Source organism: Vespula vulgaris, chromosome 19 (genome assembly GCF_905475345.1).
Source record: "Vespula vulgaris chromosome 19, iyVesVulg1.1, whole genome shotgun sequence".
In the NCBI taxonomy this organism is placed as follows: domain Eukaryota; kingdom Metazoa; phylum Arthropoda; class Insecta; order Hymenoptera; family Vespidae; genus Vespula; species Vespula vulgaris.
This window is the reverse complement of record NC_066604.1, coordinates 3,749,347-3,776,776: the sequence shown is the minus strand read 5'-3', so window position 1 is coordinate 3,776,776 and position 27,430 is coordinate 3,749,347. Positions and strand designations below refer to the sequence as shown.

The window sequence follows — 27,430 nt, the reverse complement described above, 5'->3', positions numbered from 1 at the left end:
AGACACGAAATACTATGATTCAAAAATAGGATGCGATATATCTCGTATTAGGACAATATTCTTGTGTGTATCGTAGATAAAGCTTCGTCCTAGTCTCGTTTATGTGCATACGTACGAATTGTAATTCGAGATAAATGTTTTCTTTCAACGTTTTTTCGTGCACACACACACATATATCAATGCACATACGAGCTACGATCATGCGTCGTAGTATTTACTAGTTCACGCGAGCACATGGGTTGTCAAGGGTAAAGGGGTCGTGCTTATTCGAGCTAGCGCTACTAACCGAAACACATATACATGTATGTACATATGTATGTACACATGTGTAGGTATATCCGCTGGACATACACGACCGGTCAATTTTCTATTTTTGTTAGATAGTTTATTAAAAAAAAAAAGGACAAAGTTTTTGTGTCGCAGATGACAACGAGAGTATTAAATTTTTAACGTTGGAATTACCGATATCTTTTTTTTTACTCGTGCATTCGTTTCTCGATTCATTTCGAAGATAGATAATTTTTTTGTTATTGCTTTCCAATTACGAAAGAAAGGACGTACGTAAGCCGTGATACTTCGATACTTCTAGCGTTAAAAACATTAATTTTGTTCTCCATTTTTCTTTTAAAAAGAACCGAGGAAAAGTTGTAGAAAAAAGATATCGATTTGGTAGGGAACGCCCGAAGCACGAGGAATTATTCGGAAACGTCGACAAGTGTTTAAAAATAAAGAGCGTCATCGAGTATTCACAAACGACAGGTTCTACGATGACGACACGCACCATTGAATTCACCTATTACTTCGACGTGGTTCAGAACGCAGCTTCGATGAAGCTTCGTACGAGCTTTCTCATGCCAACCTATTCTCGACTGACAAACGGTGCTATTAATTTGGCTGGAGTCCTTTAGAAGCGGTCACGACGTATAGTTCTAGCGTGTGGATAGAGACGGAGATAGAGGATGTATCTCCCTCGTCCTCTCTCTCTTTCTCTCTCTCCCTCTCTTTCTCTGTCTCTCTCTCTCTCTCTCATCCTTTTCACGGATCGATGAACCGTATGCTCTGTTCGGACGTCCAACGGATGACTCGGAAAGCACGTCGTACAGGCCGTTCTATTTGAACGCGCGCGCGCGTGTATGTGTGTGTGGTTCCCTTCGAACGATCTCGTTCTCTTTTATTTTATTTCTCTGTCTCTTTTTCTTCAAAAGGAGAAAAGGACGGACGTGTAAGCGAGAAAAAATACTGGGACTAATGAAAGATCTAATTTTCCATTTCCTCTACTCGTGTAATACGTTGATTTTTCTCTCTCTCTACGTATATATATATTTTTTGTTTTTCTAGGATTTCATGAAGATCGATGAAATCAAATGAAAAGAAAACGAACGAGATCGGACGAAAGTTGATATCACGCTTTATCGAGAGTCTAATGAATAAATTTGGACAATTTGACGAGTTTCCTATTCGAGCTCTCGTTAATCGACGTTTACGAGCAAGAGCGTCTCGTTTATTATTAGTACGCGTGATAATTACTATGAATGAATCATATCTATTTCCCAGAATCGAGATAATTTATTGAAATTGTAATAGAGCGACCATTATTAACGATGCTGTTTAATTAGAAAATAGTTGAGGATGAATTTATTTTCTTTGATTTGAATGCAACTTGTTTACATCAGTTTAATTTTTCGAGGTAGAGTACAAAGGAATATAAACGTCGATAGAGATCGTCGGTCGTAACGAGTCCAGCGGTAAATACGAAAGTGACAAACAGCCAGACTAACATTTGTCAGAGCAATTTCGTGTCTACAAAAGGTGTTGTGTTGGAGAGGGAACGTAGCTAGTGTTCATTATCGTTCTGTGTTCGTCGATCATGCCAACCACCTCTCACTTTATGATGTTCCTTTTGTCGAGAATATGTATCAGGCTCGTACAAATGTATCGAACCTGAGGCACGAATATCGATTGCTATAGAAACGGAAAATACGGACGACGAGTCGGAAAAAAATATCGACAAATCTTAAAATTAACTTTACGAAAAATCCATGGAAATCGTCCAAGCTCGACGATTTCTTCTAGCTCGCAAAAAGGGTAACAAAGGGAAAGAAAAAAAGTTAATCGTATTAAAAAAATGTTTTCTTTCTAATTATTATCATTATTTCTTTCATTGAGTACATTACATAGACAGAGCGAGAGCACCGAGACGGAATACGTTCGATGATCTCTCTCGTTTCGGAGCTTACGAGAAAACGATTTTCGAGAACTATTTCTTCAAACAGTTCTTTATCGTCCCTCTCGAGTTTTGAGACGAGATAAGATTCGCACTTTTCTCTCGGGTAACTTTCGTTCTCTAGGTAAAGGTTCCTTTCTTTGTCTTTATTACGATCGTATGTGTATATTACATATTTGATACGTCGCATGATGAGACCTTTCATTTCGAGACATTTTATCGATAGTAAAAGGAATAGTTGATTTCATTGTTTATATTAATCACTATAACGATAAGGGATACATTTCCGTCTTCGTTTCTGTTTAAGTTTTCCGTTTCCGTTTGTTTAAAGTCGATTCGAATTCGCTTGATCAGTCTACCCTTTTCCCGTCGTCATCTTTAACTCACGTAATAACATTTCACTTTCGTGTATATGTGTCGGCAGCTCTGGAATCGACAATAATCCAACGGTCTTTTACCACTTAATGCCTGGTTCTACGGCACAAACGAACAAGTATCACACCTTTTACCTTCAGCAGCGCGCAGAACAATCTGTAACTTGGGCGGATATCAAAGTCAATCATCCGCTGGATTATGAGAGTATAAAGGAATACAATCTAACGATACGAGTGGAGGTACGTACATGGGATTTCAAATTATGTGTAACTATAGCGCTCGTCGAAGAAAATAGTGTCGGACAGAATCCCGCGGAAATCCACAGGAATTTGGTAGAGCGATCAAATCGTGATCGTTCGATGCGCTTCGACGCATACACGCGCGCCTACGTTTCACACCTATTACGTCTTCCACAGAACAATGGAGCGCAACAACTTGCATCGGAAGCGACGGTTCACATTATGCTGGAGGACGTTAACGACGAGATACCACTTTTCACCGAACGCGAACAGGAGACCGTGCTCGAGGGCGAGCCGATCCGCAGTAAGGTTACTCAGGTCAACGCCATCGACAAGGACGGTACTTTCCCAAACAATCAGGTAAGCTCGATCCGATCGACGTGTCCCGTCCTTTGTTTCCAAGAGAGTATTAAGATACGATTTACGATAAACTTAACTCGTATCCTTCAAGAATTTACACCTCTCGGCTTGATTTTGATCGCATCGAATTAAATGTTTTTTTACATCGTGCCAAACCTAATGATACCAAAATCCTTCTTTTTTCGTTGTTATATCTTTTATTACTCCCATCTCACGAATGCACCGAAGGAGGTACGAGTTAGGCGACTCATAAAAAATTAATTCTTTGTTGGGACAATCTTAAACGTACCCTCTCGCATTAATTTACGTAGAAATTGGAATCGAATAGGAAATACGACATGAAATATCTTAAGCGTTACTCGTTAGATCGCATAAAGTTCGAAACTGTATTCTCTACGAGTAGGTTTCGTAAGGAAAATACGAAGTAGTTGAAATTGTAATCGTAGTTCTTCGAAATTCAACGCCGATCTTTAGAGAAACTTCGAACGCGCACCTTTTAGATTCGCAAGTTAAAGAATCGGGTACGTGATTCGTACATCGCACGTTGCACAAGCTCGTACGAACTGGAGATCGAGCCTGAAACGAGTCTCTTAGGAATCTCTATTATTCGAAGTAGCAACGTGAAAGCGTACGGTCGCTGCCAGCTATCGTTGCTCTTTGATATCGGAGAGAAAAGGACTGTTTTCAGGAGAAAAGTAACGACGTATAAAGTAACGCTCGCATAGAGAAACGAGCGAAACTCCTACCTTCGACGTACTCCTTTGGTCGGCTCAGCGACCTGGAAAAGATGCTTTCGGATATTCTCGAAACGATTCGATAAGTGTGCTGTCTCTCGTGTTTCTTTTCAATTGTTTGCTCTTGAACTTCGCAAGAAATACGGCTGAAGAAGAAATATTATTTATACAAGAATTCGTAACTTCTCGTATTTTTAAAGGCTCGCCTTTATATCTTCGGTAGTTGTCAAAGAAATTAATCAAGTCCCGTCTTATTTACAAGCTCACAAAAATGCACCGCTGTCGAAATATTTAAGTAACTAACCGGAAAGAAATGATAAATTCCGTGCATTGTACGATATCAACCATTGGAAGAATTATTCGCGCTGACCGAATTCACGAGAGCGTTTTTATTCGCTTCGAATGATCCAATCGCATATCTTCGCATCATTGATAGCGATAATTATCCGGCGAATAATTTAAAGACGACGGATCGAAATTCCGGTATTTCTTCCAATCTCTCTAATTGCACCGGATAAAATCGATGGACTTCTGCCAAGTGTCTAGTTTTTTTCTTTTTTCTGCTTTAGGCAAAAAAACTCGATTGCGAAAAAACAAAAGGAGCTTCACGATTGATTAGGTTGGCCGTAGAGCCCGTTTTTATTTATCATGAAAAGCGATGGTCAGTATTTGTACGTAAACAACTGCACCAGATCGATGAATGGTTTTAAGTAACTGCACATTTTAAGCGCATATAACATCCTAGAAATCGTCCCAAGTTGATGCAGCTGCATTACGGAACCGAGCTTTTGAAATTTCTAATGTTTCGGTAGTAACGGTAGGGTAAAATCACAATGAATTTACGATTAGCATAACCGATCATACACGATACAAATACCAAAAGAAGTTTTGGACCCAACTCAACTTCGATTTGCGTCAGATTTTACTTTATTTTCATTCCTCTTTAATTGATTAGAATTTATTTGTTTATTAATTAGGATCTTAACTTAGAATTTTGTTTAATTTCCATTGCACATTAAACAATTGTTTGAAGTCACTTTAGTTTTGTGCATACAGCACGCATACGGATATGTTCGATATAGGGAAATAAATCGAAGGAAGATTATGTGGGAAGAGCAAGACCGATAAATTTCTCTTTATCCTTGCAGGTTACGTATTATATAGTGGACAGCGACAGGAACGAAGGAAAGGATTACTTCGAGATTAATCGAGAAACCGGCGAGATCTTCACAAAAGTGGTCTTCGATCGTGAGAAACAAGGTGCCTATGCTCTCGAGGTCGAAGCCAGAGACGGAGCTCCATCTGCGAGACCAAATAACAACGGTCAACCTAATTCAGGTACTTGTCACTTTGATATTTACTTTTTGTTATAATTACCCAGCATTTTCAGCAACCAAACATCGATACCCGAATTATAGAATGCTCTTCTCGAAATATCTATATCGAAACGTTGATCAAATTCTATATTTCGATAAACGTTGTAGTTTGATTATAAATATACGTATCGATGCAGTAAAATATCGATTATCGACAAAGTATCAAACGTACACCGATTTAATTAACAATTAATAACGATTCGTCACAAGCAGCGAAGTTCTCCAAGAGATTCAATATTTCTAATGCTTCTCAACCGAAGCGTTCGTATTCAGCTTTCTCGTTCAACTTTTATAATTTTTACATTTTAGCCATCTCCGTTACACACTATACTAATATTTGTCATAGATTAATGAAGATGGATTCTCTTAAAAGATTTTCTTGTTCAAACAACTATTTAGCCCAAGAAAATTAGTTTGGAGTTTGGAGTCTAAGGAGGAATCAATTTTTAACTAATTTTGTATTTCCTTATTTATGAAAATTACATCGTTACCCTCGACGGAATTGACCAAGGGTGAATTTTGAGGGACCACGCGTTCTACTATTTATACGAATAGATTCGTAAGACGTAACGAACTCGCGTATAACGAAAAGGTCTTTTCTAAATGAAAACGAATTTCTTTGATATCGAAAACATTTGAGGTTTTCAGACGACGATATAAAACGTTTAGCTTATTTCGTTATTGTTGCTTCAGAATATTCCCAGATCACAAACGATAAGTATTTAACAAATTCGGATAAACGCATTCAAGTCAGTGGCTACGTTGAAGCTTATTCGAGTACGTTAATTCGGCGAAATCCTATAAACCGATTACGCGTTTCGCAAATCCAAGTTCGTTGATCTCGTTAAAGGCCTTTTATTTCAAACGCAAAAATGGAGTCCCTCTCGTTTTGAAGATTAAAAGAAGCTCACGACCGAAAGAAAATTTACTACATTTTTTTTTCCCGCGAGGTGAATATTTCCAATGAGTAGAACCAGGAAAAGAAGATAAAGATAAGGGATTAGGATTTTATTCCGAGCGATAATGTCGAGACCACAGTGGAAAAAATCTTTTCGAGGATGGAAAAGAGCCAAGTCTGATTCCGACCGAGTCATAGGATTTTTATGATCTTTCGAAAAGCGAAAACTTGATTGCCCTCGCAAACCCACCGAATCGTTCCCCATACACTCTCTTCTTTTTCCACCATGACGTCGTAAAACGTGCTAACATTTGCCGATTCGAAAATTCCGGGGCGCAATCGACTTTCTAATAAATTTCTGATTGATTCTACCGCTAGGCAAAGACAACCGAATCTTTCTCGTTGACTTTCCAGGATATATATGCGGGAGTGAGACGTACCTATTTTGAATAACTTGTAAATTAAACACTTTACGAGAACTTGTCGTTGTATTAAATAGAATGTCACATTTTTAATGGCAAAACTCGAAAGGATATCCAATTCTGAACACAAACGTATCAATCTTTATTGATCTTCAATCTAATAGTTAACAAGATATTTTGCTTCGAGCTGGGAATCGAATGGGATCAAAGATTTCAATAAGCCAACGTTGTTTGCTCGAGAGTGTTTGTCGACAACAAGTAATCTTACTCGAAACCATATAACTTTGAAGTAACAGGATTTCTCATACAACGTATAATTTAGAAGTTATTCAAAGTGTAAACGTTACGTGCTTCTATCGATGCGTATAATGGCAACACGCGATACGTAGACTCGTGGCTATCTATCAAAGGAATTTATAGCGAACTTGAAAAATCGATTCATTTTCGTATATAGCACGGGCTTACGCACATGTTACTTACGTCCCATTACTATTAAACAGCCATAATCCGTGCGCGTTAGCGACGTTAAGTATACGTACCTTGCTCTACTTGAAGCAGGATGAAAACTGTTAAATTGCAATTATACTAAATTGCAAGAGGCTACTTGGCACGTTGCCGTTGAAAACGAGAATATAACGGACCGTATGTATGTACGATCCGCGCACGTATTGTTAACAATAGAGTCGAAGGGTTGTAAAATACAAGGGATAGGTGAAGGGGGAAGTAACGACAGTTGCCTCTACGAGAGTGCGCTCGTGCGTTTACCAGCTCGGCCTGGTAATTAATTGCATCCTTCTTGCATTGCGATATAATTGGATCGTAACATTGTCGGCTGTGTTTGACACTTTTTTAATTATGTGCACGCGCTTTTCAAACGTTCGTCACATATCTTTTTTTTTCCCCCATAACGATTAGTTCTTCACGGAAAGTTCGATTTATGATGAATGAATATCGTGACTACTTTTCACGTCAGACGTTAAATATATATTTAATAAAGAAACCGGAGGAGAAATAGTATATGATAGACGGTTGAATGTAAATCAACATTTGATACGCCAACTTTGATCGTGCCGTGCCACGTTGCTTAAACTATCTGCAATTTCCTTCCTTCTTGCAATTTCAAACGCACGCAAATATTATTATTTACATTCGGGAGTGAAATATTTCATTAATTTGTTGTAATCGAGAGAACAGAGGCGAGTCTTTCCTCGTACGAACGAATTATTCGTTTAAATGAATTTTTTAGGAATTTTACGTAAACGGTAATAACATTCAAAGGTATGTAGACCGATACTCTTTGAATCGTTTATTCATTAAAGGATACATTTTATTCCTCTTTGTAATCTGCACAGGGAGAAACAGTCTAGTTAGAGAGCACACGCCTCGTATATATTTTCGTGGATGGTTTTCCGGTTTTAGTTCTTTTCTCTCTTATGGAAGATCATTCTTTTTTTTTTTCTTTTGACGTAACTTTGTTCCCGCAATAAAAAAAAGAAAAATCGTAGGACACCGGAGTCTTGGTCCCTTTATCTCCGTCGGCTTATTTCCGTTGAAACAGAATTCAGAAATCGACACGAACTTACGCTTTATATCTCGTAGGCAGACCGTGAAGAGATAAACACGAAATTGTGTGGGACGTTTCGAAACTTTCCTCGTAAGTTGGCAGCAGGCTTTGCTGAACTATAACGCGTAAAGGGAGACCACTCTCGAGTTCGGACATTGTACCGGGCAGGATCGATATCCTAGTGTTTTCGCCCAGAGAGCACACAAGAGTGCCGAAAAAGCGATCTCGATCGTAATGTCGTATTTTAAATTTTATCCGTGTTTAGAAACTTTCTTTAGTTCGAGAAAAAGAATGCTTTCGAGCCAATACTTATGTATATAAAGAAAAAGAGAAAGAAGAGCGTGCGAAGATGTCGATTTAAAACTCGTATAGAAAAAAAAAAAAAAAACAAATCTTTGGAATCACCTCGAATTTATCAGAGGTTCATTGTTATGAATACACATCGTAGGTACAACAATGATACAATACGTAGACTCTCAAAGTCACTTTGAAGGATACACAGTTTTGCCTTGTTCAAGGAGAGAGCCAGTCAATCGACGGACGTTGCCGAGTACGCAGGTAAAATATACTTTCATAGATAATTCTGATTCTCATTGCGTCTTTATAATTATATTCTATTTCCGTCTTATGTAATTATAATCAAGCGCATATATAGGTATAGATGTAATAGATACGAGTAAAACATATTTTAATTATAAATCGATAAGGAAAAAAGATACGAGTACAGGTATCACGATACGATAAATGTGGGAAACAACAGCTAGCCGAAGCAAGGAAAACGGAAACAGTGAAATTTATATGCGTCTTTCCAAGAGCGTAAATTTTTTTCCGAGCACGAAACGGCGTCAGGCAGATTTGCGAATCGAGACACAACGTCATGGGCAGAATACGACGGAAAGGATGTTTCTGGCTTGTATATGAGAGAGAAGGAGGGTGAGAGGGAGGAGGGGAGAGAGAGAGAAAACAGTAGTGCCGTATAGCCAAGCCCACACTTCCGAGCGCACACACGCGTTTCCGGCATAACGAATTTGTTGGACGTACGAGGCGGAAAGAATGTCGAGCGTTTTTTACCATGTTCGGGAACGAAGGGAAATTTTTGTGAGCCGATACGTCGAGCAAATTATGAACTCGTTAGTTCGTTAAATTTATTATCGAAGTCGTATAACGATCATAACGTTCGATTAGAAGGGAAAGAAAAGTACTATCGATACTTATCGGACATTGAAGAGCAATCGAAACGCGGCGATCGAACGTTTAATATTTTTATCGGCTTTGTCGATATTATAATGAAATTGATATTCGTTTAGATTCGATAAAATTGAGCCTTTCTCGAAATACAATAATAACGATTGCTTGAATTACCATTATAAACATTTATTGGTGTGACGTTCCTAAAGTAAACGCTGCATTTCATTTCGAATTTAATGTAGTCGTCCTTAATGATATTACCTGACAAACGAGTAATTTCGGTCGGAACATAATTTTGCGAATTACGCTAGAAAACTCGTTTATGAACGTGACAGGAGCACCAGACATTTCCAAATGCGATTTAAATACGATAGAAATTAGTTCTATTTTCAGTCATTACTCATTTTGTTACAGATATATATATATATATTTATTGTATTTAGTCTTCTTATAAATGAAGATTTTACGATCAAAGCGTTTGTCGAACATCTTAGCTCCCGTTTCCGACGACGAATCAAATAAGTCACTTTTATATCGGACGATAAATATGAAAATTTTTCTTCAAAAGTAATTTTAAAATCGATTTGCAAAAGTAAACAATTTCCAAAGCAAACAATTTTAATTAAATCTTGTATACCATCGATGTTGTGAGTGGAGAAATGATCGACAAACCTTGGACCGATTCGTTAAAAAATCTAAATCGAAAAAGGTACGCTTGAGTTTTAGGCAAAATTTAGCGAGTTAGTGTCACGTTGGGAAATGAAATTTTCGTGCGTACGAAATGCAAGAACGTCGATGGTACTCGAGCCACGAGACTCCTCTCGTTATTAATACTGTCATTCGGATATGCGTTTCGCGGACAACATTAGCATATTGGTGTTTGCTCGTTCACCAAGCCACTACCAGCTGAGATACGATTTCATAACGTGGCACGCATCGTCGAAAAGCCGACATGGTTTCCCGAAAGCGACGCGTACCTATGGACAAGGATGTGTCCGCTAACATTATCAAAACACGATACGTTCAGTGTCCGTTCCGTTAAATCGTTTGCCTTCCTATGATGTCATTCTGTTTTCCTTTTGGAGCTTCCTTCTCTCTCTCTCTCTCTCTCTCTCTCTCTCTCTCTTTCCGAATAACACGTCAACTGTTACGATGGCGAGGTGAAAAAAAGAAAACAGAGAGATACAGAGAGAAAAAAATGTTAAAAGGAGAAAGAGAAATGTTGAGAGTGTGCGTAGCATAATTCAGAGATCCGTATCTCTCTGAATTCAGATACGGGAATTTGTGCATAATGGAACGACACGGATCGGTGAATTCATCGTTACTCGGCCGTATCCAACTTGCATGGGGCTTCGATATCGGAGAGCGTCGAAAATGTATCGTAGTATAGCGCATCGAGTCGTAACCTCCCAAAGGTTTCTCGACACGGTTCTGAGTTGCGTTAATGTGTTGTATTTGTAATAGGTGCATACCATAATTTATGTTACGTTAAAATTTACGCTTTGTTAATAATCTTATTTTAAATTAGTTAAATTAATGTCCGGATCAATTATTATATAACGAGAGTAAATAGTTAATAGGTATCTCTCTGAAAGAATCGATCGCGTGGCGATCGACTAATTCAAAGAATTTGAAACCGCTTCGCGTGCCGTTTTACGTGCCTTCTCGAGATTTCAACTTCTCGATGAGATTCCTCATTGATTTTTGCTTCGACGTTTACCAACGCGAAACGAATCGTCGGTTCGATGATTACTCTCGCATTTTCTCTCTTTTTTTCTCTTGTTGGATCGCCGATTATTCATCCACGTGCTTTCACCAACTATTCCTCTTACCGCACACCGATACTTATTGACCTGGAAACCTATAAATTCCTGCGACAATATCGATGGAAGCCTACGAAGAGAAAGAGCGAAAGAGAGAGAAGAGGGAGAGAGAGAGATTCGAGTACGTATGCAAAACTCAATCCATGGCTGATATGCTTTCAAATAATACTCAGCTTGTGAGAGCTATCGAGCGAAAGATTTAACCTGCTCTTTGAAATCATCGACTCGCGATTTTTAACTCTTTTCTTTTTCTTTTTCATAGTCGATCGACAAGGTTACATGGTTTAATGGAGCATAGAATTGCACAAGCGTTTGTTTTCTTCCGTACAATACTACTCTTTCTGTAGGAAAAATAATACTTTGTGATATCGATTTAATGAAGATGATAATGATGCAGAGTAAGACAATAATTTTCTTATATCGCAATTCTCTGTTTATTTTGAGCTTATTCTGCCAATATTTTCCGAATTTGTTTCAAGTCTCTACAGCTTTTAGTTCCAGAGATATTCTCGTATAAGTTGGACACGTGGCTATTAATAACGTAGAAAACAATTTTATTCGTTAAAAAAATGATTTGTTTATTAACAATTTTTTAATTTAAATAATTTTACGTGTCAATCGTAATCCAAGTTATTTTTTTTTGGTGAAATAAAATGATCTTGGTTCGTAAGAATTTGTTTATAAAAAATGTTTATAAGAAATTGTTTATAACAAATCGTTGAATAATTATTAACAATAAGTTGAAAAAATAGAGAAATTTTTGCCCTTTAAAATGATATTTGTTTTAAATCTGTACGACTTTTAGTTCCAGAGATATTGTCCTATTAACAAAAAATTGTTTATTCGATAAAAAATGATTTGTTTATTAACAATTTTTTAATTTAAGTAATTTTACGTGTCAATCGCAATCCAAATTATTTTTTTTTTGGTGAAATAAGATGACCTTGGTTCGTAAGAATTTGTTTATAAAAATTGTTTATAAGAAATTGTTTATAACAAATCGTTGATTAATTATTAACAGTAAGTTGAACAAATAGAGAAAATTTTGCCCTTTAAAATGATCTTTGTTTTAAATCTGTGCGACTTTTAGTTTCGGAGATATTGCCATCAAAATGTAAGGCATTTACGTTGACCTACTAATCTATATAATTTCATTCATATTGGCTTGGTGACACACTGACCTATATAAATTCCGAGAATTTACGCAACCGTACTATTACTACTACTCGTACTACGAACAGCTGTACTATAGTAATTATGAATGGAAATCTTTCGAAGGCAATATCTTCGGAACGAAAAGTCGTAGAGACTTGAAAAAACCACCGTTTTCAAGCGTAATTTATTCTCTATTTATTTAAACATAGCAATAATATTGTTATAATAAAATCGATTTTGTTAATAATTTTTAAGATTGAATTTTTTTTGTTTTTTTTTCATGAAAACGACCTAACGATAAAAAAATCATAAAAATGTTTATTATAATTACGTAAATTTGATTTTGTTTATTTACAATAAGATATAAAAGATTTATTAATAATCGCCAATCTGCGAAATTGAAAGATCGGAAACTCGAAAGATTTTTCCATCGTTACAAGTATTGTGGGGCTCACCTTGCGCCCGTCTTGTTCTTATTATCGTAGGACTTTTGTAAACAAAGTTTCTCTATATTTTCGAAAAGCATGGAGATATTAAAAGTGATAAAAATTATAGCCCCATTTTGTGTAATAACATAACGTAATGGTAAAACGATTACTACGATGATACCGATAATAGGAAGTAGTACTAATTCGAAAAGAATATCGAGTAGAAGTAAACGTCCCACTTATCTCTTTTCTTAACCAAAACATAGAAAATATCGTCGTTTTATCTTTTCTATTCAGATATGCATATATCTTTTATACTATTGCTGATCGAGATTTCTCGAATCGGGAAAAAAATGATACGCTCGTGCTCGCAGCATCTTCCAATAGGTTTTATCTTAACTATCATCTTAGACGTAGAAGTCGCGTATCGAAAATAAGAACAAAAGAAGGCCGATCATGAGATAGAAGTAAGATAAGAAGGAAGAATTCTCTTGCATTTTCCAAGGAGAAGTAACAAACGGTTTTATCGTCTCGCGTTATCCGAGCTCTCGGTGTTTGGAGTCCCGTAACCAGTGTCCTCGTTTCTTTGGATCGTTCTAATAAAACTAGAGGTTTAGGAATTATGGCGTAACTCCTTTTTACGAGCAGCTGCCTTTAATCCCGCGGAACTCGGCCTCCTTTTCGTTTCTTTTCGTTCCTTCTCATTTATTTTCTTTTCTTTTCTCTTCTTCTCTACGTCTTATTTTTCTTTGTCTTCTTCTTCTTCTTCGAGATGTTGGAAAAATCTACTTCTGACCTCGAGAAGGAAGAAACTCGTACGTCACTGCAAAGGTGTCCCATTCTTTTCCGTCTCGTCTACGTGAGAGAACTCCGAGATGGCCAGTAATATTTTTGGACGGAAAGTATTCTCTCGATCTTCTTATATCTATCGTAACTTGTAATGGAAGGATCGATCGTTTAGGATTAGTCGAAAGAATGTATTAATCCGAAAAATGTATGGACAAACTTTATATCTACCGAAAGAAAAGTGTTGTCCGCTTAATTAAATTATACGTTTACAATTAATCTCAAAGAAGAAAAATTCTTATGAAATTATCTTGAAATAAAACTTTATCTCTCTTTTGAAAATTCTTTCCTTATTAAAAATTCCATTAAAATTATTTTCGAATAAGAAAAGTTTGTTTTAAATACTTTTGGAATAAAAAGAAAAGTGTTTAAACAGAACGGATATAATTTTTCGGTAGATTTAATAATCGTTGATTTTTTTTTTTTTTTTTTTTTTTAAATAACACGAATCATACTATGGTTTCGTGCAAAGTTATTCAATAAGAGTAATACGAGCTTCCTCCCTAGACGCCTATGCTCCAATTTTTGCGTTTGGTTATTCTCTCGGGACGTGGTAAAAATTGAAAAGAAAAAGTGACACATTGTTGCCTTCAACTAACGTTTACGTATTTAAATTCTTGAAATTTATGAAACGTGCTTAAATTTAACTAGCATTTCTCTCTCTCTCTCTCTCTCTCCCTCTCTTTATTTTTCATCTACTATGTTTGCGTTATAAATAATAATGAAGGGAAATGAAAAACATTGACGATTCGAGAGTGTATTTTACGAATCGTTCTTTTATTATTTCAACGGCAGTTTTCGAAAAACTACGTTGAAGTCGTAGCAATCTCTCTAGCGTGTTTCATTGACTACCTTTCGAAGGTGCCATAAAAAAAAGAAGCGATACTCTCGATGGTAGGTAAGATCGAAAGGGTATTGCTTCTCAAGTGCTTTTTAGGAGCCCCGTAAGACGAACTTTTTCGACGGATTCTCTCGATTAGTTTCTAGCACCTTCTCGTAGATCGACCCTCTCCAACTTCCAGTTACATTAGTTCGCCGAATAGAACGAGTAAATTTCGATAATTGTTACGAATGGGTAGGTCGATTCCCAAAAGTAACAAGTTCTCTTAAAATTTTCTTCTATAATTAAACGTGACGCGTTGTGTTTCTTACGGATCTTAATTCATTGTAATTTTCTACATTGAAAAGTGAGAATGAGACCATTCGAGTTAGAATGATACTTAAAAGTAATTAATAATAATGATGCTAATTATAAAAACCTGATAATGGTATAAAAACAATCATAATTTGAGAATTACAAATGATACGGTGATAATAATGATAATAATTGTTATTACAATAGTAGCGTGCGCGGAATGGGAAGTAATCGAATCGTAACTAGTAGAGATATTTTCGTACGGTTTTATCATTCCAGTTAACGATGGAAATATTTACGAAGTATCTACAAAATTTCATCGTTTCCAGTTCGTAGATACGTACGAGTGCGTGTCAATCGATTGTCTCTTCTCTTCCTCGTTAGATCGCGCCCCGAAATAAGCTTCGAGACAACGTATTTACCCTGAGCTCTCGCTAGCTATCAGGGTATTCTGTCTTCGAAATGAAATCTCTTCGAAGCAAAGTGCAGTAATGGGACGACGCGAACTAAGAAGGGCCAAGAGAAATTCCCGTACGGCCTGACCGAGTAAACTCAAAAATGTTTGCTAAAGTAAATAGAGAAAAAGCATTGGAAATTTGTTCTTCTTTCTTTACTTTCTTGGCACAGTTTGTATATCTGTTTTAGCGAGAAAGAAACTGCATTCTTTCCGATACTGACCATTCGAATTCGTAAATCACCGGATACATTCTTTCTCGTTGTTTCTACAGAATAAATTGAAAAATCTATCTCGGTTTTTGACCTCTCGGAAATTCAGAGCGTGGTAAAAGAAAGTGTATTACTTTTTAAATACCCGAAGGACGTGTTTTGCACATTTTACATTATTTTTCAAAATTTATACTACAATATGTTTGCGCAAGAGAGAGAGAGAAGGAGAGAAAGAAACATAATTTATTTCCATTGGTTTCAAAAGCAGTGCAGAAAGCAAGGAGAAAACATTATAAGAGAGTAAGAAACAAATGCAGTCAAAATATGGTACAAAATAATGCACAATAGAGTTTCATGGTAGTGTAGTACTCGTAATAAAATATTAGAATATTATAAGAAATTCAATGATTAATATAGTTTTGGATATTAAAATACCTATCTATATACATATACGTGTAGAGAGAGAGAGAGGGAGAGGAGAGATATAAATATAGATGCCGACCAAGAAATTAATTTATGCATTAAAACTAAGAAGCCAACTAAAAACGCTCTGTGTTGAAGTTATTAAACATTCTCCTTTCACAAAATATGTGCAGGTTTTTTTTTTCTCTTTCAAGTAAGTTCACTCTATGTCACTATTTCTCTCCTCAATGGAGTGTTCGAATGAGAACATATTTTCGGAAAATTTCAGAAGAGCTGCGATTAAAATGTATTAAAACGACTTATTGCCAAGCTTTTGATAATTATCAAGTTATTTGTCGCGTAATGAAAAGAATTCCGTCAAATTAATGTTTCATATATCGCTTTAACTGAAAAATCACATCGCGCCTTTTTCTTTAAACAGTTTTAATCGCATAATTAAGACGATCGGAGAGTACAAAAGTATAAATTAAAGTTACGTTGTTCTTAGCAAGACAACATCGACGTCATATCGACGGAAGGGTAATGAAGGGTAAGAAAAGGAGAAGGGAAGCTCCTGTCCGAAACGTTTATCGTTCGATGAAGTTTTGACGGTAGATTCGAAGGCATCCGCACGTCGATGACGTCGAGAAGGCCGATCGAGTCGACGAGAGAGTGCTGTCGCGTCGTCCGTGTGGCCGCACCCGCATGCTCCTATCTCGCCAAATAGCTCGAGACATTCATGAAGATAGACAACGGGCCACACTCGCATCCGACATTGTCTCCCAGCATCTTCCCCAGCCCTCTCGTCCGTCTCGATAGTGCTGGCTTACGTAATAGGACTTGTGCATACAACGCACGACTACATTCTCGCTAACCGCTTTGCCGGTATCGTGTGCGAAGATTAGGTCATCCCACCTCGGACACTTTCTTTCCGAGCAGTTGGCATTTCAGGCCGTGCAATTGTAACGAGACGCGTATCAGATCTCTCGATATTTCTATTGGAAGCCTGTTGCTCGTACGATACAAATCGAATGTCATTGTTTCATCGAGTTTCTAGGGTAGGAATTATATTACACCGTGTTGCTGCAAAAATGCTGAGAAAGAATGTGCTCAACATAGAGCTTTACGCAGCTAAGCCGGTTTGAATGTTGCACGCAAAATGCAGGGTTACGCGATCGAACATCAGCTTTCGGATCGTTTCTTCCGTACGATATCTTTTTTCCTTTAATCATACCGAACCTTCGGAAAGAGGAAAGAGAGGAGAAGTATTTCCGATGAAAGAAGACAATAACGACGCAGCTCGTTTAGAAATCAGTCGACGAGTATATCTCGGCGAATATTATAGAGCGTGGGAATAAGAGGAGAAGAAGAGGAGAGGAGAAAACGGATTGGAAGAGATCGTTGGTGAGAGTTCGGCGTCATAGAAATCCTCGGATGGTCCTACAGACCGCATTCCTACGATTCCGCGTTCTGTACGCGGTGACACAGTATATTGACTGAGGGTGGATTGTGCGCCCCGACTGATTTGGCGCGGCTGCGCAAATCTGGGCTCGGGCCGGAGCCCCGCCATCACCACCACTGCTACCACCATCGCTACCACCAACGCGTACGTAGAACGCGCTTAACACCCACCACTCCACCTTCGCCGTCATTCCCCTCTCCCTCTCTTTCCTACTCTCGGAGGAGCGCACGAGCGCGCGCGCGCGCGCCCACCCACCCGCAGGACGGCGATATACACCGCGATAAAAACATGTCGATGACAGCCGCCGTACTGGACGTACGGATACGTCGCTTCGCTTCGAGATAACGTTGGGACCGCGAGCAGTGAGACGAGTAGAGAAAGAAAGAAAGGGATAATAGACAAACGTATTCTTTGTAAGATCGAGACGCCGTGGAAAATAGAGCAGAGAAAAGGAGACTACTACTCGGTGACCAAAGAAGTCGAAGAAGAGGAAGTGGGAAAGGCGCGTGCGGCGCTTCTCGTCTTCCTACTCCGTCTCCTCCTCCTCCTTCTCTCTTTTCCTCTTCTTTCTTCTTCTCCTTGTCCTAGTCCTCGTAGTCTCTCGACTACGAGCCGCTAACTTGGAGGTGGTGCCGCGGTTCCCTACTCCGACCGCCGCTCTTCTACTTTGTGCTCCTAAGTGTTTAATACTTTCGCGTAGTGCGTGAAATCGATCGTTTCAAAGGGTGCGTTCTCTCCGCGATTTTGGATTGATCCTTAGGGAAGCGTCGAAAGGCCAACTTTGTGTGGATCGTTCGTTTATGCGATGAACGTGGTTTAATGGTTGATCCGCTCAAACTCTTCTGGGTTATTACCAACAGCACCTACCTCGGTACGTTTGTTTTTTTTCGGATACGTGATCGATCGCGATAGCGGAAATGTGAGAGAAAGAGAGAGACAGAGAGAGAGAGAGAGAGAGAGAGAGAGCGAAGTTACGTGCCTGGAATAAATTTACGGAAAGTGATGCGTTTTCGAACTTTCGTCCATTCGACGAACTCCCTAACAGAGGCAATCCTTCGTTCCTAATGCGTTATATATTATGAAGGCAAAAATGTTTTTTAAATCGTTTTCTTGCGAAACTCTCTCACGAGAAAATTATATTGTTTTGTTATATATCGAAGCCGTGTTCCCCTGACTTTTCGTCGGCACAACCGTATTCTAAGAACTTTGATCTCCGACGATACCTACTCGCGAACGAAAAGATCGATTCTTGAGACATTGCTGGGTATAAAAGTTTTAATGGTCTTGTCGTTTCCCGCGATAAGCTTCCTTCGCTCTTTGATCGTTTCTTGTTAAACTTAGATCCTTATGTATCTAGAATTAGAAGCTATACGTGCGAACATGATCATAATTTTGCGCGCGAAACTCGATGAGAAAAATTAAGTTCTCTTCGTTCTCTGTTCTTTGTTCTCTGTTCTCGTCGGAAGATACGCGCTTATTATTATTTATTTTTCAATACGTTTAGATAGAAACGCGTCGTAGAATTTTCGAGTAAGTTGCCGCATCAGTGCGAAAAGAAAACTGATTAGTAATTTTGGCGTATTTCAAACATGCCGAAGAATATTAACAAGGAAATATATTAAGTTTATCGATTTTAATTTAATAGCGCTTTATTAACAAAGAAAGAGAAAAATCCTTTCTTTGATAAAAAAAAGAATATAAAACGAAGAGAAGTTTCGTTAGATTTAACGCACTCGAGCGAGTTCATGAGATGCAGAAGGTGAGAGAACAAAAATATGTATCTACATATATGTAAATAGGTGTAGATATAAGTGGAGAAGCACATACGAGCTAACCTCTCGTAATATCGCGAAGTGGACGTTGCGTCCGAGACTAGAAACGGAGGAAAGCTTTGAATGGGCGGATCTGCATATTGCGAATGCACTTGTGGAAAATTGACTTTATACGATTACGCATCTCCTCATCGTTCTATTCGGTCTAATCTCTTTACGAAGAGAACCTAATTCTGCTCATTCCACGTTCAAAATTCTTTATATGACGAGTAGCTATTAAAAGAAAAAAAAAAAAACACAAAAAAAAAATAGAAAAAGAGAGAAATCTATTTTTTTTCTCTTGCCCTCTTTCACGAAGTACCAATTGTAACGATAATAGCCAAAAAAGCTTTCGTGATTCTTCAAAAGAATTTTATGATTCCTAGTTAATGAAATTTTTGTGACGAACTCTGAGAGTACATCAAAGTCACGGATGTGGAACGATTGTGTTACTCGAGATTTTTCTCTGCGAGAGCTTTTTGGAGTTTGACGGTATTCGAATACGCGTATGTATTGCTCGATAAGCTTGAAAATATATTGAATTCTCTATCCGTCGGCTATACGTCGAATGGAAAAATAGAACACGTTTTTATCACCGTCGTCAAGCGGAGTGTGGTGGGACACAAGATGATGGACTGTTTCTCCGATGTTTTTACAAGCTAATCTTCCTCTCTCTCTCTCTCTCTCTCTCTCTCTTCCTCTTTTTCTCTCTGCATTCCATATTCATTTTTATTAAATATGTAAACGCTATTTATGCGCAATGGTAACTGAAAACCCCTGTCTATTTGTACAGGCTTATAAAATATATTTCGAGAATGGGGAACGAGTAGATAGTAAGAAAATATCGATATTTGTTCACTCTTTGAACGCAAATTTTCTAGGAAAAAGAAAAAGGAAAAAGACGAGAAAGAGAGGGCGTTTTCTCTTTGAGCTGACGCGACAAAAATCGTCCATTTCGGAGTTTTCCCGCGCGCTTTCGATGCAGCTAATATATCACGTAACTCGTTTCGTCAGTCTTACAAGTGCAATGTATATTTGTACTTTGCAAAATTACTTGCGAATTTTTAGCCGAGTCGGTAAAAATTTCAATGATTGTGGTACGGTTATGAGAGGGTTGCTAAAGTCTTTTCACTCGAGATATTTTATATTTGATACGATTTTTATTAATGGTCCAGTTCATACTGGACCATTCTTCCAAATCGTACTCGAATTTATCAATTTTTTAGGCTGCACATTTCCTTGAAAGAAGTAAATTTGTTAGAATAAGAAGAAGAAACAAAATACTACTTACATTTTTGAGAAGTGGAACGAGCAAAATGTGTTTAGCTATCAAAATCGCTTTCTATTCGTCATCAGTTTCAATAAAATTGAAATCGAATTTTGTCGAACGAACGAAACGTCGAAACTTGGCGCGAAACCACGCGAATGGCTCGCAAGGGATTACCGTCGGAAACAAAAGTATTGCTTTACAAATCCAGCCTTCGTTGCCGACGCGTGTTGCATGCGATAAATTCAAAGTGTTTTATTTTTTGTTTTATTTATCTGTGTACATCCAATGAGATGCATTAATGGTACCTGCTGGAAATACCCCTTCCACTATTCAAATCTCTTCTGTTACACCTCTATTCCTATCTTATATTTTACATGTGCAATATTCACATGCGTTGAGCTCGTACTGTTTGCGTCACGTTATATCCTTTTCATTATAGAAATCCCTTTTATTCATCGGAAATAAAAAACGAGAAAAATAATACTCAGACACGGCCATCGTGTTTTTCACAAAGTTGAACGTGGAAGGACAGAGAATTTCAAGGAAGAATTTTCTAATCCGAGAAACGAGAATGACCCAAGGAAAAAGTCGCTTTTACTCGGGAAAATAGAAGGACGAAAAAGAGAGAGACAGTAGTGATATACGCGTGACCAAGCTGTCGGATCCTTTTCAAGTAACTAAATAACCGTCTAAGGAATTCGTTCGTGTGGTTAAGATAAATGCACTCTTGTGTGCGTACTGTACTTGTTTGTTTGTGTAACAAGCGTATTTTATTATTTAATCCCCTTAAATTCTTCCGGATTATAGCACTTATGCCGTGGAATTCTCGTTTGGCAGTTTTCTCTCCCTCTCTCTCTCTTTCTCTTTCCGTAGAGAAAACATTCACGTTAATTAGCATTCACATCCGTGTTCCTCGTATCTGTCTGGTCCATACTCGTTTCTACGCATACCTGAGTCTGAACGCGACTCTCGGGCATTTCTTACTTTGCATTTTTTCTTTTTTAGATCCTTACACTTTTGTTAGATTGAAAACGTCGGAGACAAGTAATTCGTGTAAAAGCAAGCTAATTTTCTAAATCTTCGATTTAACATGTTCGTTAACACGTTCATTTTTTCTTTTATTATTATTTATTGTATTTTTATTAATTAAAATCAGATGTAAATGAAAGAAGACGCGAGTATGGTGTAGTGGTCATTAATATTCAAAACTGTAATTTACATATCTGTATTTTATGATAATCAAACTTTCCTTTCATTTTAAAAAATAACAATTTCACAATTGTAAATATTTTGTAGAATTTAAAAATCATCAACGTATTAAATACTATAAATTCGATGGTTCAAAGTACGGAATGACAAAATAGTATGTAGGCTTCCAAGAAAAAGAAGGAAGAGAGGGAAGTTAAAGTCGTGAAAAACGTACATCTTAGCATGTCGCTTGCTGGAGGAAAGGACGACCTAGATTTTTGAAAAATTACTATCTTTATCCGCGTGAGTGCTAAAGCTTCTATGTATAGATGTGTGTGTGGCTTATATATATATATATATATATATATATATATATATATATATATCATGGGCGATTCTAAACGATATAAAAGTGGTGCGTGCTTAAACAGAACGTTCTCTCGCATTTAATTATTTCTAGTATTTACCCATATACAAATTTCCTTTCGTGATTTTTATCTTCACCACAGGATGATAATCGTGTTTACGTTTTCAGAAACGTCGTGAAACGTCGTAAGCTAAAAAAAAAGTAGTATGTTAATACTAACAACGAAATACGATGGTGCAGATTTTTTTTCTAACTTTTGTTGTCCGCTATGAAAATGCAACTTAACTAATTTTTATTTTTATCTTTTTCGAACGAGCTTTCTCTTTAATCGTCTTATACTTTCGGCATTATTTTTTTTTTTGTTAAATAGAAAAAACAGAAAAGATTCATCTCATTTTTATTTTTATTACATTACACAGTTAATCAGCTTCGCTTCTATAGTTTATTTAAAGATATATGCACTTTGTGAACGACTACGAATTTTATAAATTTTTTTGTACTTACATATTTTAGTAGTATTCGTAAAAAATTAATGATCCAAATTTCAAGACGATCCATCTAGCAGTTTAGATACATACGAGAGTAGATGCATACACCTATTTACATTTTTATGTAGGATTTATTATAAAAAGATCAAAAAGAAAAGTTTTTATGTTTCATGCGTACAAAATAATATGATTGTGTAATCTTTTTCTTTCAAAGATTTGCTCGTTGGAGAACAACTTTTAAATAATTTTCTTTTTTTTTTCGTAAAATAAACAACATCGATTCATTAGTTTTTCAATTTTGACATATCCTTTGTCAGTGAAAGAGAACAATGTGAACAATAATACATAATAACAACAATGATTATATTTTTATCAAAGAAAATAAAGTTGAGAATAAAAGAGTATATTGTACAGAGAACAAAATTTGTCCGAGTTGAAAAATGGTGGTATGGCATATTTAGTTTCGATTGTAGGCTAGCTTACGATTAGGAAATCCTATATTATATGGGACCAGTTTCTCGATATTGCCATGAATTTTTCTCTCTATCTTTATCTCCTCTCTCTCTTTTTCTCTCTCATACACACTCTGGCTCGTCATATCGTATTAAATGGAACGATAACGTGTGCCAAACAAATAGAGCGCGCATTTTATACGGGCGTTTCTACAGGGTGATATCAAAACATCGTATACGCGTAAATCTATATATCCCATTTATTTCTCTTTTATGTTTTCTATTTTTCGACGTAATATCGTTGTTAGAACATAGAAAACGATTTGCCATTTCTACTACGTTTAGTTTTATATCAAAATTAAAAAGGAAAAGCAAAATATCGAAAGAAGAAATTTGTTTGAAATAATAAAAAAAAAAAGAAAACAAAGAAAAGGAAAAAGAAACACGAAACTTGAACCATTCTTTTTCAACGATGGTCGGGCCTGTTATTCCTAGGACAAATAAGGTAATGGACGTTCGGGAAACAAAGATTCAAAAAAAGGATATTGCGTTGGAGGAAATAAAGAGAACAAGGAAAGAGCGTTCGTTCCGTATTCGCGTTTTAACGCTATATCGAGGACTTAATGACGCGTAGTCGGGTAATCACGGATGTTTCTTGCTTCTCGAGAGGAAGAAGCACAAAAAGTTTCTCTACGAAACGTTCGCCGATATTCGAGTCGATCTTTTCTATTCTTTTTTTTTTTTCTTTCATTTGTCTGCGTCATTAAAGTTTTCTTTATCGCATCGTGCAAAAATCGATAAACTCCGAAATACTTGATAAAAAAGAAAAGAAAAGAAAAATTAAATCGACCTTTCGATCCTCGACCTTATCGCTTTGTCAAAATTTATTAAATTTATCCAGATGCTTTTTTTCCAGCTTCTATAATGTGACTTGACAGTCACACTTTTTATTCATATCGACGTATAAGAAAAATCATAAAAAATCGTAAGTAATTTAATGAAAAGGATGTATGAAAAATGATCGTAAGTAAACACACTTTATAAGTTACGAAAAGAGAAAAAAATATTGAAATGACATCACTGATAACAAATTTAATTTATAAATATATTTTTCATGGTAAAAGTTAAAAAGTTTGTAATACCTGGCATCGAGATTTTCTATCAAGCAACGATAAAACAGGACTTTTCGATTGCTTATTTTCGACGAATCCTCTTGAGGCCTCGATAGTTCGATAATGGATATACGGAGAGAAGATGCTTATCGTGAGTCGTAGATTCGACCTGAAAATGCTCTATCGAGACTCGTTTTCTTTCGCTATTAATCAATCCAGAACGTCGATACGAAATACCAGATAAATCGTTCGGACGTTGTCGTCGGTTTTTTCTCTACCCTCTTTTGCTCCTCTTCTTCGACGTCCTTGTCATGAAATGGGGGTGGTTATCGTAACAGAAATTGGTTGTATCAATTGAACGGTGAACGACGCTGAAAAATCGCTTTAAAATTACATTTAATGATCGGAATTCGACACGAAACTACTACGTTCTCGTTACAACGATGTTATTATCCTGATCGATTTTGTAACAGAATGCAATGATCGAATCATTTCGCATCAAATGTTATCTAATATTCTCTGGATAACGTTTGTCGAATCAAAAATATAATACAGATCGTATTTAACGCAGTACTACGAATGAATACCAGAGTCGAACCTCCATCCATATTGACAATTTTTCTGTAAAAACTTGTAGTGAGAAAAAAATTCTTTCGCGCTAATATTTTCCACAGACGTGTTCTAGAGATATATCAGTATATTTTATCGCAAACGAGATGGAACTTGAAAGAATATAGAAGTAGATGGTAGAGTGTAGAATTAAATAAAACGTAAAAGGAAAAAGATTCATGAGAGAGATAAGAATCAGAATTTTCTTTGCGCGTTAAATCGAATATAGCGAGCGATAAAAAACGTTGAGACTATAGAGATCTTGTGAGGCAAGAAAAAGTTATAAAAAAGGGAAAGAGAGAGAGAGAGAGAGATAGAGAGAAAGGGGAATCGCAAGCGATTACGTTTAACGGCGTTAATGAATTAGTCACAGTATGGCTTCTTGTCCGAGGAACGAACAGTTTCCCAACTTCCAAGATCACGAGCTTCCGACGGTAGACGATGCCCTTTAGCGATGACGCAGATTTTTCTGATTTTCTTAACACCTTTCAACTTTCCTTTTTTCTTTTTTTACTCTTGCCTGTTCTCATCGTTCGCTAAGAATATCGAATAAATTCTATAAAGATGTGCCGCTTATAAAGATATACTTATCATAAAGTCGAGCTTTCTGTAATAATTTAAACGGTGAATTTAATCGTACGTCGTAGTACGTAAGATATTTTTACAATAAATATTTTCGAATTAATATTCCGCGATCTAGGCCTGAACTGCGAATATTCAATTTTTTCTTTTTTTTTTTGTTATTACTGATTATGACGATGGAGTAAGGAAATAACGACACGTAGATAAAAAGATTGACATAAAATGTGTTAACGTTCTCACAAATACATTAGCTAATCGAATTAATATTTTGTGAACACTTTTCTTGTGCTATTGATAAAAATTGTACAAGTGCATTAATCTTGCTAATCTTGTGTTTTACTATATCCATTCATAAATTTACTGCTTTTAAAGTTACTTTAATCTTGTGTTATTTTATAAAAAGATTTTTTGGAAGAAAAAGTTGCCCATGTAATAAAAAGTATCTTAAACCTCAAACCATAATAATTTTCAATATTAACTTAACGTAAAAGTTTTCACTAAATAGAATACATAAATATAACATAATATAAAAGACTGTTCGACGTTAAAAGGATACATGTATACGAAACTTTTCTCCCTCCGAGTAAATATTATATATTTCATAAGTTTTAAAAGAGTGATACAGAAATGAAAGAAGATATTTGAAGATAATATTCAATGAGATGATTCGATAAAGTCTCGATTGCCATATATAGAATCGATCGTTCGATGTTAAGGAGATACGTATATGAAAGTTTTTCGTGTAAATTATTCAGCGAAAAGTCGATAGAAGGGAACGATACAACGGAAAACGATCCCTTGAAAATCAGATTATCTTCTACTCGGCTCTAGTCGGAAAACTGAAGTTTAGGCGTGAAGTTGACCTCGAACGACCTCGATAATATGACCCCATCAGCAGAGTTCCCTCCAACATCGAAATTTCGTAGCTCTTCTCTTCAGATTTTGAGTTTGGTAGTTCGTCTTGGCTAAAAGTAGACAAACGACGTGCCGGTATATGCTGGCGCCGAGAATTTTCCAAGAGACGACCTCAATGCTCTCTTTCTCTCTATACCTCTTTAGCTCTCTTGGGAAACTCGCATGGCCTCTCCCGAGCAATATGGCGCTCCCATTTCACAGCGGTTCCTATTAATGACCTCGTTCGAGCGACAAGTGCTTTCGATTACGCTTGCGAATTGCCACGAGGATCTTAACTTCCGGGAAATTACCCAGCTCTTTCCCTTTTACTTTAACTTCGTCACTCCTACTCCTCCGGTTGTTTCTAACCGCGAATCAACAAATACAATCATTATATAATTTATAATATATACATTATATAATCGTACTGAAAAATAATTAATTAACGTCATCGATCTTTCGTACGAGTATCGTACGAGCAAAAAAATAATTAATGCATTCGCATCCGTTCCATTCTCACGACGTTTTCACGACGTCCTCGTCGAGTCTCGTCGTACAGTCGTTTTTGCCTGGGCATCGTTACGGAATAACATATTGATGGTTCATTAATCAAGTATTAGCATACGATGAATAAATTCATAACTTGGAGGAGAGAATATAGAAGCTTACGTTGTTCGATTCGAATTTTGTTGATTTTTTACTCGGGCTACAATTTTACTCGTGGATTCTTTTTTTTTCGTTCATCGTCTAATCATTTCCACTTTACTCAATAATGTCAATAGCAACTTGTTCTATGATCAAGAAGAAGAGCAAAGTTCGCTGTGATTTCTTTTGACAAGCTCGACGTTTAATTTGTCGAATTATCTTTGCGAAAGATGGAGAAGGAGAGAGAGAGAGATAACACGAAACATCCATTATTTCTATGGATGTATTAAGTAATAGAATAATTGGATTCATTTCTTAACGCGAAGTGTTCGTCTTGTACTTCAATTGCTACTAAATTAATCCTTTTAACCCTTTTTGCAAGTGAAGTCTCACGATTATGATATCAAAAGGAAATTTTTGTAATACTTGCAAAAAGTTATGGTATCTTCTAGGGAATATAATACCTTGTCGATTCTACGTACGTTCGAATCGTATAGAATTTTTGACTTTTTTATTTTTGGACGCATATATACAAGAATATATACAAGATTCTAAAAGTTTTGATCTCTCTTTTTTTCGGTGAACGTTGGAAGAACAGTTAACATTGGAAAGAGGATTTCCTGCGTTTCATTTGAATCTCATCTTTCGGATTAAAATCCCAAAATCGTTTCGATCTCAACGTACGGCTGATCGATCGAATATGCAACTGAAAGCA

At 36.7% G+C, this 27,430-nt stretch overlaps 1 protein-coding gene across 7 annotated transcripts in view; it reads left to right on the top strand.

Annotated features, from left to right (window-relative positions):
- The window catches only part of LOC127070600 (neural-cadherin), a 74,923-nt gene that overhangs the window by 25,855 nt on the left and 21,638 nt on the right, over window positions 1–27,430 (top strand). For 6 of the 7 annotated variants that reach the window (XM_051008759.1, XM_051008757.1, XM_051008755.1 and 3 more), the window contains 3 exons: window positions 2,649–2,838; window positions 3,016–3,198; window positions 5,081–5,270. In XM_051008759.1, coding sequence (XP_050864716.1) covers window positions 2,649–2,838; window positions 3,016–3,198; window positions 5,081–5,270 — 563 coding nt within the window. Of the gene's footprint in view, window positions 1–2,648; window positions 2,839–3,015; window positions 3,199–5,080; window positions 5,271–17,624; window positions 18,169–27,430 lie in introns of those variants that run through there. The other variant, XM_051008760.1, reaches the window with a different exon arrangement.